The 12709-nt window shown below is 37.0% G+C and overlaps 1 protein-coding gene across 1 annotated transcript in view; it reads right to left on the bottom strand.

The window, feature by feature from the left end:
* GDAP2 (ganglioside induced differentiation associated protein 2) overlaps positions 1-12709 on the bottom strand; it is a 62999-nt gene that overhangs the window by 14807 nt on the left and 35483 nt on the right. Inside the window, exons 9-10 of the mRNA XM_006050670.4 lie at positions 2803-2879; positions 1958-2034 (exon numbers count right to left, since the gene is read on the bottom strand). Of these exons, the coding sequence (XP_006050732.1) occupies positions 1958-2034; positions 2803-2879 (154 nt within the window). The remainder of the gene's footprint in view (positions 1-1957; positions 2035-2802; positions 2880-12709) is intronic.

Genomic DNA, 12709 nt, shown 5'->3' with positions numbered 1-12709 from the left:
GATCAGTTAGGAAAGTATGCCATTACAAGAAGGATGAAATTTAAGAGAAACATTAAGTACAAAGCAGAGATACAACATGGGCAGGGCCAGCATGACCCACTGGTGTAGCTATAAACAATGACACACATGATGCTGCGAGGCAGCCCCTGAAGGATTACTATCAAACAGGCTATTTCCCCATTTTTGCCTCAGGGGAGTCCTTGGCATTCACATGAATGGACTACTGAGGATTAGTTACCATGGGTCCAACTGCTACCAGAGCAGACAGAGGAGGCTCTAAGGAAACACATTTTATTTCCAGTCGTTAGCTGGTTTGGGCCTCACGATATAAATGAAATGATACATCACAAACATTCAGAACACCATGCAAATACACATCAGAATCAAAGGGGTTTACGCTTTTATTGGTATGAATCACATTATTAATGCTGTGAATAAATGTTATACTAATTATTGTAAATAGTTGAGCGTTTAAGGGTGTGTGTGTGTGTGTGTGTGTGTGTGTGTGTGTGTGTTTATTTCTGCTCTTACCAGGCTGCTTCTGGTCCTCTTTCTGTCCACTTACCACCTCCTGCCCAGGGCAATTAAGGTACTCATTTTCAGCTTCAAATTCACTTAAATTTTTTCATTTATAAAGAAGTATAGCCACATGACAGAAAAATATAGAAAACAAATTCTCCCTAAAACTATGAAATCCAGTTTAAGATACTGACTTCTAGTTTTTACCTTTATGTTTAAACTCCTGTCCTGCTTCCCTTGCCCCAAAAAAGGGCAATGTATACATACTATGTATCACTTTTTCTTCTATTGATACCATATCATAAACACTTCTCTATAGTACTTAACTTCATAACCATAATTTTTTCAGGGTCACAGAACATTCCATTTATGGATGCAAAATAATTAACTTAACAGAATTTGTTATTTTGTATCACAAATGAGCCTTTGAGTAACATGCCAGATCCAAGGCTTTCCCAATTTTTTCTTTTATCTAAACACCAGGGACTAGGACTCAAAGGGCTTAGCCAGGTGTAATCATCTGCTTTTGCACAATGGTGTTTTATCTTAAAATTGTATGCATCTTTTACACTTTTGAGAACTTTTTTTTTTTACTATAGTTAAAAATTATTTATTAAAGTGAGTCTCTTCCTTTGCAGTCAGTTTCTATTACGACTGATGTTCTAGGATGATCTATGTATTTATCCTTTGGATTCGACTGTCCCTTGCCCAAGTATTCCACAATTTGGGCAGTTTCTTGGCCAATAGCTATTTTCATTCCTAGGATTACTTCCTTAGTAGTTAGTACAAATTCTCAGAAATTACTAGGTCACTTTGATAGTTTTAATTAATTTTTGATGACAATGATTATTATTTAAAAGTAATGGCTAAAAAATAAAAATAAAAAATAAAAGTAATGGCTAATTTTGAAGGTGAAAAAAGATACCTCATTTTAATTCACTTTTTTTTTTTCACTACTAATCAGGTTGAACATTTTCTTATTTACTAGTAATACCGTTTCTTCTGCTATGAATCATCTGTTTCTGTCCTTTAACTTCAAAAGAAGGGATTAGGAAATGATGACATCTTGGGTTAACTACATCTCTGGTTTCTTCTCTTCAGATAGATTCTCAAAAGTTTATGTTACTTTTTTCAAGAAAGGCAAATACAGAATGAGTCCGACCAAAAACTTGCCATTTATGTCATGTCCAAAACACAGTACGTGAGTTTTTGGAAATCACCTTGTGGCATTTCAGTATTCTGTTTCTCCTCGAACACAAGGCCGGACCCCTAACTGATAGAAATGGTGTGTGCCAACTTGTAGAACCAGGGCTGCTACTCAGTTACGGACATGCAATTCTGTCTCATCTCATATTCTAAGCCCTGATTCCAAATTCATACCCTACTTATTTTTTTAAAATCAATGTTATTTACAAAACAAAGCCTTTTTATGGCTTACCTTGTCCATATCTATTAATGTTACAGGAATGTTTCTTCCCACTACCACCATCACCGTGCGACCACAGTTATCCACACCTACAAACAGGAAACGTAATCAGCACCCAGAAACTTTATTCCAGGAGTATTATTTGTCCTGGGCTCTGACCTTATTAAAACATTCTAAACAAATGTAAAAGACGAAAAACTAGGAACATAAGCTTTTCAAATTTCATCTTCGGATTTCTGTCACTATGTGGAAAACTACTTTTTCATTTTTTTTCAGCTTCATGAAGTTTTGATGACTGCCCTTGTTTTAAGGTAAGCCCTCTTATAGGTTTTAAATCTGGGCAAACCAAAGGTAAGATCACAGGGTAAAGATCATTTTATAAATAGCTTTCTATTTAAGTTGATTAATAAATAACATTAGTGATCTAAGAAAAACTAAATGGAACTCAAATCTGAAAATTAACAAGTACTGTCTGAAAAAGAAATATAAAGGGGGAATCTGATAACTTTCACTGTCTCTGTTATATATTTATATAATGTTTGATTCTGTATAAAGAGATTATAGTACTTTAAAACTAGGAAAAAATTTATAAGACACAAAAAAGGAAGAAAAAGGACTTCATTTCTGAGAAGAAATGAAGTTGGTCAATATAGAATAACTAGCTGAAAATCTTGCAGGTTAATATGATATTTTTAACATATTGATGATGAGCAAAACCTATCTTCATTGTACCAAAAAAAAAAAAATCTATATATAGACAAAATGGGCAAAATCAGAGAAGAATGAAGTCCATAACAGAATACCAAATAATGTCTTTTAATCAGTAAAAGAATAAGTTGCCATGTCTTTAAGCTCACCTGTTTGGTATAAGGCTTTTAGAGAAGCAATATCAGATAGATCCTCAGATCTTGCTTGACACAACCAGCGATTATAACTAGAGAAATAAAGGATATGATAATTATAATAAACAGTTGTAAATCGATAAATGAGACCTGTTTTTAGTTTAAAGAATGCTTTATTATAATGAGGAAGCAGTTAAAGAGGCTGTTACACTATGCTGAATCTCTACTTTTATTAAAAAACAAAACAAATGAGTTACTGAGAAAGGAAGATGTTCACACCAGACGACTTTTACAATTATTTTTTGAGCAAATGAAGACTACTCATATAATTGGCTAAGATACCTAGTACTCAAACTAACATTGTTTTTAAAATACTATTATTTTCCTCTACTTGAAAGAAAATACAAACAAAGCTTAAAGCAATAGTAGTTTTCCACAAGAGATGTTCACTCATTCAACAAAGACTTACTGACTGCTTACTTCATGAGAGGTATTGAGAATACTCTAGTGAATAGACATGGTCAGACACTCAAGGAATTTACTTTTCAGAAGAAAAACAGCTAAGTGTTATACATGTTTTGCCAGATCACAAAGAAACTAGGTACATTTTTTCTGAAGTCCAGGCTTATTTAATGACTGACTAATCACAGTAGCTCTACTGATACTCCATATAACCAGATCATAGACATTGCATTTTGGTTTTGGCTAAGAGAATGTTAAAATTGGAAAAAACATTAAAAATCTCAAAGAGCTTTTAGGTCTCATCTGGCAACATCCTACAACATTAAAAACAACAACAACAAAACTAAACCAGGAGAGAGGATATTTGGGTTCTCATCTTATCACTTTCTGTGCAACCTTAATAAAGACACTTCAGCTCTATGGACCTTAGTTTCCTGATCTGCAAAACAGTGTTTCTGCAGAACACCTTTCAGCTATAAAACCACATAACTAAGGATATTTAATAGGAAGTCTATTACATAGGGATTGTAATCAACAAGTGATATGCCTGCTAGGTTCATGGAAATTGTTGCTTGTGAAAAATAAGCTTAGTATTGGGAATTCCCTGGCAGTCCAGTGTTTAGGACTCTGCTAGATTCCTGGTCTGGGAATGTAGATTCCACAAGCCATGCAGCATGGCCAAACATTTATTAAAAACTGAAAAAAAAAAACCAAAAAAACAAAAAAAAACAAAAACCACTTAGTATTACACAGCTCTATAGTCTGCCTTTTTAAATTTAGAAACATACCCACCTGTGCTAACTGAATTTAAAGTCAACAGCTTTTAATGTTAGTTTAAGATACAATGTGCAAGTCAAGAAAGGATCTATGTTTATTTTAGTTCTCCCTATTCATAAGTTCAATTCCATATTTTCACACGGAGCTATTTCCAGGTTATTGACATTAATCCCCCAACTGTACTGCTTTCTAACTGTTTTATGATTAAACCATCTCCATATCAAGACTAAAGAGAATAGTATATCTTAAGTGTCTTATGAGCACCACAGGTTATACCACAAACATGCAACAGGAATTCAGTAAATATCTGTTCATTTCTATACTCTGTGTATTCATTACCTCATTTTTAAAAGACTTATTGCAAAAATGCAATGCCTGCATGATAGCAGGGATTCAAATCTTTGTTGAATGAAATAATAAGCATAAGTATTATTCAGGGTATTTTGGAGTCCTGAGAAGAGTAAAAGGCCCTTGGATTCAGAGTTTAAGGCTGAACATATGAGATAGACATATTACAAAGACAACTAACACTGTAATAATTCAGTATGAGACAAGCAACCTAGCAGACATCTAAATGCTCTATCAATCAAGTATGTCTCTAAGAGGGGGACTGTGCGAGTAGAGGTCCGGGGTAGAGTGAGGACCGGGTGGAAGCAAGTTCCAGAACCGTGGTAGAACTGCTTCCCGCTTCGTATCACAAAGATCACCACAAGGCTTCTTTCCCCACTCACTGCAGTATTTGTGTCCATTCTGCTAGACCTCGAGATAGGGATTATGTCTTCATTGTCTCTATATTTCTAGGAAGTGTCTAGGGTTGTTCCTGACACTCAGTCACTACATATTCAATGAACTCTAAAGAAAAAAAAAATTTTTAACTGGAACTCAGATGCACAGAATAGAACTAATCACCTTGCTTCAAAACACTCTCATGACTGGTACATGCATGGTTCTCTTTTAAAAAGTAGTTATCTAGTTAGTTATTTTTAATGATGTAATAAGCACTCCAAAATCTACCCAAAACAAAAGTTAGCACCATCACAAACCTCCATCTAATCACCATGGTCACTTCGCTCCAATTCTAGCTTCTGCCTCTCCTCACTCGTCATCTGGAATCTCAGGTTCCTCATTTTCTCGTTTTCCTTTTTATATCATTTTAATTCATCTACACATATTCCTAAAAAGCTTTTTGGCTGTTTTTAACTATTCAAAAAAGACAAAAGCTTATCACAAAATTTTTGGGGTCTAGTTTTTGGACTTATTGCTAAATTCATCTCTATTGTTGGGTATCAATGTTGTTCATTCTCTTTGACTATTACCCATAATGCACTCGCACTATATGAACACTGTAGTTTCATCCACTCTCCTACTGACAGGCACTTGGGCTATTCCCAGGTTTTTGCCACTGTGAACGTGTTACAATCAACTTACTTTACATATCTCCTGGTATATGTGTGTTTGATTTCTCTTGGGGACACTCCTAGGAATGGAAGTGGAACATACAGGGTATGTTTGGTTTCAAGGTCTAAACTGTTTTCCACATTTTGTACTGGTTTATACTTCTGCAAGCAATGAACAGGAGGTTCTAAGAATCCATGTCCTTTTCAACACTTGATCTGAGCAAATATTTTAATTGTCAATCAACTGGGTTTGAAATCGTATTTCATTTCCCTGGTTGTTAATGATGCTGAGATCCTGTTTATATTTCCTGGCTTTTTCTTTTTCTGTGAGATGCCTGTTCACACTGTTTGTCTATTTATCTATTGGGTTGTTTGTTCTTTTCTCACTTATTTGTAGGAGTTCTTTATATATTTTTGATTTAAACATTTGCATTAGATCAAAAATACAAAGGTTCGTGACACTGTACAGGAGACAGGGATTAAGACCATTCCTATGGAAAAGAAATGCAAAAAAGCAAAATCACTGTTTGAGGAGGCCTTACAAATAGCTGTGAAAAGAAGAGAAGTGAAAAACAAAGGAGAAAAGGAAAGATATAAGCATCTGAATGCAGAGTTCCAAAGAATAGCAAGAAGGGATAAGAAAGCCTTCCTCAGAGATCAATGCAAAGAAATAGAGGAAAACAACAGAATGGGAAAGACTAGGGATCTCTTCAAGAAAATCAGAGATACCAAGGGAACATTTCATGCAAAGATGGGCTCAATAAAGGACAAATGGTATGGACCTAACAGAAGCAGAAGATATTAAGAAGAGGTGGCAAGAATACACAGAACTGTACAAAAAAGGATCTTCACAACCCAGATAATCACGATGGTGTGATCACTGACCTAGAGCCAGACATCCTGGAATGTGAAGTCAAGTGGGCCTTAGAAAGCATCACTACGATCAAGCTAGTGGAGGTGACGGAATTCCATTGAGCTATTTCAAATCCTGAAAGATGATGCTGTGAAAGTGCTGCACTCAATATGCCAGCAAATTTGGAAAACTCAGCAGTGGCCACAGGACTGGAAGAGGTCAGTTTTCATTCCAATCCCAAAGAAAGGCAATGCCAAAGAATGCTCAAACTACCTCACAATTGCACTCATCTCACACGCTAGTAAAGGAATGCTCAAAATTCTTCAAGCCAGGCTTCAGCAATATGTGAACCATGAACTTCCCGATGTTCAAGCTGGTTTTAGAAAAGGCAGAGAAACCAGAGATCAAATTGCCAACATCCGCTGGATCATCGAAAAAGCAAGAGAGTTCCAGAAAAACATCTATTTCTGCTTTATTGACTATGCCAAAGCCTTTGACTGTGTGGATCACAATAAACTGTGGAACATTCTGAAAGAGATGGGAATACCAGACCACCTGACCTGCCTCTTGAGAAACCTATATGCAGGTCAGGAAGCAACAGCTAGAACTGGACATGGAACAACAGACTGGTTCCAAATAGGAAAAGGAGTATGTCAAGGCTGTTTATTGTCACCCTGCTTATTTAACTTCTATGCAGAGTACATCATGAGAAACGCTGGGCTGGAAGAAGCACAAGCTGGAATCAAGATTGCCGGGAGAAATATCAATAACCACAGATATGCAGATGACACCACCCTTATGGCAGAAAGTGAAGAGGAACTCAAAAGCCTCTTGATGAAAGTGAAAGAGGAGAGTGAAAAAGTTGGCTTAAAGCTCAACATTCAGAAAATGAAGATCATGGCATCTGGCCCCATCACTTCATGGGAAATAGATGGGGAAACAGTATCAGACTTTAATTTTTGGCCTCTAAAATCACTGCAGATGGTGACTGCAGCCATGAAATTAAAGACGCTTTCTCCTTGGAAGGAAAGTTATGACCAACCTAGAAAGCATATTCAAAAGCAGAGACATTACTTTGCCAACAAAGGTCCGTCTAGTCAAGGCTATGGTTTTTCCAGTGGTCATGTATGGATGTGAGAGTTGGACTGTGAAGAAAGCTGAATGCTGAAGAATTAATGCTTTTGAACTGTGGTGTTGGAGAAGACTCTTGAGAGTTCCTTGGACTTCAAGGAGATCCAACCAGTCCGTCCTGAAGGAGATCAGGCCTGGGTGTTCATTGGAAGGGCTGATGTTGAAGCTGAAACTCCAATACTTTGGCCACCTCATGCGAAGAGCTGACTCACTGGAAAAGACCCTGATGCTTGCAGGGATTGGGGGCAGGAGGAGAAGGGGACGACAGAGGATGAGATGGCTGGATGGCACCATTGACTCGATGGACATGAGTTTGAGTAAACTCCAGGAGTTGGTGATGGACAGGGAGGCCTGGCGTGTTGTGATTCATGGGGTCGCAGAGTCGGACACCACTGAGCGACTGAACTGAACTGACTTAGCTGAATCATTTGCCAGTTGTGTGCATTGTGAATACTCATATTCTGCAATTTGCCTTTCACTTACTTTAAGCTTAATTGCCCCACTTTCTGTAGTTCTTATCTTTAATATAGTCAAGACTAATTTTTCTTTTGTAGTCAGTGCTTTTTATATTTTAAGAAATCTGTTTTTTCTTATTGGTATGAGGAATACTAACCTATGACTCCTTCCATGAATTTTAATTTTTTAGAAATTTAAGTTTAACCCATCTAAAATTAATTTTAGCCCATAACATGAAATGAAATAGTGTAAACTCAAAAATGTTTTCAACCTCATCTGCAATAAACAACTTGAGACCCTAGGATATGCAAATCTTTATGAACATGATTATGGAAGAAGGTTATAGCTTACATCAGATTCTTAAAGGCTTTACAACTTAAAAAAGGTTCAGAATCACTGCTGAGACACTGGCAACTGCTATAGTTTCTAAGAACCTTGAGATGAATTCCAATGCAACAACTTACAACTGCCATCTTCATCTGGTTTCTTCTTTATTCTAATTGTCCCCTCCATTCTACAGATTGTGTAAATTTGCTTTGATTATCCCTGCTTCCCCCACCTATTCAATATTTTAAACTTTCCATTATATTTTTGAAAACTGCACCTCACTTTTTGCTAGTTTCCTTTTTATTTCAATGAAGACATGGAGCCTTTCATCCTAATCCAACAATCAAAACAAAAGCTAAAAATCAAACAAGAAAAAACACCCCAACCTCAAAAGCTTTTTATTTTGATACGTAAAATATAATCACTGGTTAACAGTCACACAAAATACATCACAATGGCAACAAAAGTACCCACTACTGTGCTCTCCAGGCAGATACACTGAGTAGATGGTTTCTCAATAGATTGCAGTCAGCTAAGGTTGGATGTTGCCCTCACAAAGCAAACACAAGACTGTTTCTTCTAGTTAATAAATTACCATCCAACTGCACAACCAAGAGTTGAATAATGAAGAAAATTCAAGCTTAATTACTCTTAAAAGTCCACTAACTAACGTACTTTTTGGTATACCACCAACAGCCCAGGGAAAATTTTCACTCTGAAATTAACAGAAGGTTTTCCTGACCTCATGCAGCTGTCCCACATTGGACTTAGTTAAAACTCTTATTATATATACTCTTAATGCATCCTGTAAGTTAAATACATTTTCATATATTAATGGGCTTTCTTGGTAGCTCAGCTGATAAAGAATCCTCCTGCAATGCAGGAGGCCCCAGTTTGACTCCTGGGTTGGGAAGATCCCCTAGGGACGGTAATAGGGTACCCACTCCAGTACTCTTGAGCTTCCCTGGTGGCTCAGACAATAAAGAATCCACCTGCAATGTGGGAGACCTGGGTTCGGTCCCTGGGTTGGGAAGATCCCCTGAATAACAGCTACCCACTCCAGTATTCTTGTCTGGAGAATTCCACGGACAAGGGAGCCTGGCAGGCTACAGTCCATGGAGTTGCAAAGAGTCGGACATGATTCATGCAGCTGTCCTACACTGGACTTAGTTAAAATCTTTGTTACATATACTCTTACTGCATCCTACAACTTAAATACATCTTTATACAGTAATTAGTTTAACATTTTTTTTCTCTGCAAGACCTTAAGCTCAATGCTGCCTGGGGCTAGATCTGCCTTGCATGTCACTTTGTTGTGTTTCTAGCTTGGCACAACAGTAAGGGTTCAATAAATATTTAATAATGAATGAGATAACGTTTTTACTGTGAGAAATGACATAAGAGTTACAGGCAACTGGATCTTAAGCCAATCAAGGAAAAAAGAAAAAGAAAAAAGTACTTGAAAAACAATTTAAGAGTTTTAAAAGCTGGATCTTTGTAAAAGAATATCTAGATTGCTTGCTAATTTTTGTAAGGAAGCCAACTCCTATCTTATGATACACCCTGATCAGTGTCACAATTGGGTGGAAGTCCTGGAAATAATAATCAAGAATTAGACAACTTATCTAATTGTTTTAGATGTTAAAGTGAATTATTACACAGAGAAAAGCCAATGCTACAAAAGGAATGAACTAACCCTATAACCTATCCATGTGACCATTAATTTTGTTTCTGAAGCAAGAACTGAAGGCTTTCAAAAAGATATTCCTAACTAAAGACTACCCTTTGTTTCTTGGTTCAGGCTTTAAGAACCAGAGGTGGTACTCTTCATCAAGCCTGTAGGTTGATGTGTTATTATGTGTTAACTAGATGTCCACAACAACCAGAGCACCACACATAACACACCCTGACGTGTTACGGTAGTGTGGCTCACTCATGGATTTCTAAAGGGATTACCTTCTTTACCTGTCTATTTCAGTTCTAGACTAGTACCCTGAATAGAGTAAATATCCAATGCTTCCTGAACTGAACAGAAACTGTCAACTCTGAGACTGATTTGAATCTCAAGATCATCACTTTCTACCAACAAGGGCAATGCTTTACATGCTGCATTCATAGTCCTTTCTAACCTACCCCTTTGCTGAGGACCCCTTTCCAGAAAGCATGGGCTCAGTGAATACAGATTTATTTTAATAATACTGGCTTGAACAAGTCATTATTAAGTGAAACAAATCTCCCCACTAAAAAGAGAGGCAAAAGACAGGCAAGTATCTAGTCCAGACACAAACAAATGCCAGTTTATCTGTATTAGCCACAGAGAAATGAAAAAGGTGTGTGTGTGTGTGTGTATGTGAGAGAGAGAGACAGGGAGATAGGAAGAGAGACTAGGGTAATTGATTTGAGAAAGGTGGTAACAATGTAATTCTCTGCACATGCATACAGAACATGTCTGGTCCTTTCCCAGCTTCTCTGAATCTGGTCTTTGTAGGTGGCTGGAGATGGCAGCAGAGAAGGGAGATAAGCTTCAGTGTAGCTCATCCTCAATTAGTTGTGACTATGGTCAAGTCACTCTTGGTGGTCAATTTACCCTTCTATAAGTTAAAGGGGCCAGACCAGATCAGGCACAAAATAGTCTAAGAAATCATTTAAGAAACCTTAGAAGGATGGACCCTGAGCCCTCCCCACAGAGGTTCTGATTCAAGACGTTTGGTGTGGGGCCTGTGAAATTTTAGAAAGTACCCTTAGTGATTCTAATGCCATACTACATTTCAGAAAACCACATCAGGTAATTACCAAAACTCCTTTCAACTATAAAGTACTGCTAGGAGACCCAGACCAGTGGTTCTCAAAGTGTGGGCCAAAGTCTGAAGACATTTTCAGGGGCTCTCAAGGTCAAACTATCTTCATGATAAAAGCAAAACATCATTTTTTTTTTTTTTTTACTGTGTTGACATCTGCGCTGATGGCACAAAAGAAACTGCTCGCCAGCATGAATGCAGGTGGAAGCACCAGGTCACACTAGTAGTCACTGTGTTCTTAACTGTCAAAAGACTCGGGGGGGAAAAGCCAGTTTCATTTAAGAATGTCTTTTATGAGGAAGAAAAAATTATTAATTTTATTACATCAACCCTTGGGAATACATCTTTTTAATATTAAATGCGTCACAAAATGGGCAGAACACACAAAGCACTTCTGCAGACTGAAGCCTAAGGCTGTCCTGAAGTAAAGAACTAAGTGTCTGACCTGCTCACTGAACTAGCTGCTTTTCTTCATGAAACACCATTTTTCTTCAACTAATGACGGGCAAACTGTGATTATTCAATATGAGTTTTTGGCAGATATTTTCTCAAAAGTGAATAAAGTGACCCTGTCATATCGAGAAAAACAACCAACAGTATTTGTTACCAGTGATAAAACTTGAGCTTTTATATATATATATATATAAAATGTTGGCAAATTTGTACCCGTCACCAGAAGGTAACCATTCCTAACACGTGAGGACTTCTCTGATGACAGCAGCGGCGACACTAACAAATACAGCCTTGTGATTGTGATTGTGCGCCGTCACGTGTCAGTATTTGGAACAACTGATTAATTCAGTGAGCCAAAGCACCGTGCTATAAATTCATACTATAAACTCCTATTACAAAATCTACTCAAAGTGCAGGGTAAAACAACACATTCTAATATAACAATACAAAATTCATAGATATAGTCAGAGATTTCATATTACAACTAAACATTATCAAAGTACCATTGATTGAGTTATGGTATAATATCAAAGAATATCCCTATTTTAAAAGGCCAGTAAAATACTCCCTTTTCCAATTATGTGTCTAGTGAGGTCAGATTTTCTTCATATACTTCACACAAAACAACATATTCCAACAGTCTGAATGCTGATATTAGAATCCAGCTGTTTTCTATTAAATCAAACATTAAAATATTTGCAAAAATGTAAAATGATGCATTTCTTACTAACTTAAAAAAGTTTTTTTTTTTGTAAAAACATAATGGGTTATTTTTCAAATGAATTAACAAATAATTCTATTGTTATCGTTTAGTTGCTAAGTTCTGCCTGACTCTTTGAGACCCCATGCACTACAGCCCGCTAGGTTCCTCTCTGTCTATGGGATTTCCGAGGCAAGAATACTGGAGTGGGTTGCCATTTCCTTCTCCAAAGGATCTTCTTGACCTAGTGATTGAACCCACATCTCCTGCACTGGGAGGTGGATTCTTTATCACTGAGCAACTAGGGAAGCCCGAACAAGTAACTTATCATATAATAAATATCAGTGGGTACAAGCTGTAAAGATAAAAGCTCTTTGGGGTCCTCAATAATTTTTAAGCATGCAAAGAGGACCTGAGACCAAACAGTTTGAGAACTACAGCTCTAGTCCAAACAAAGGTATCCAAATCTAGCAGTGCATGAATCATAATATCAAAGTTTCAAAATATATATAAAGGCCAAAGTCCCAGACATGTGAGGCAGAGCCCAGTCACTGTATTTAAAGAAAAA

This window comes from Bubalus bubalis, chromosome 6, assembly GCF_019923935.1.
Source record: "Bubalus bubalis isolate 160015118507 breed Murrah chromosome 6, NDDB_SH_1, whole genome shotgun sequence".
Lineage (NCBI taxonomy): Eukaryota > Metazoa > Chordata > Mammalia > Artiodactyla > Bovidae > Bubalus > Bubalus bubalis.
Note: the sequence above shows the minus strand (reverse complement) of the source record. Positions and strands in the feature narration are given on the sequence as shown.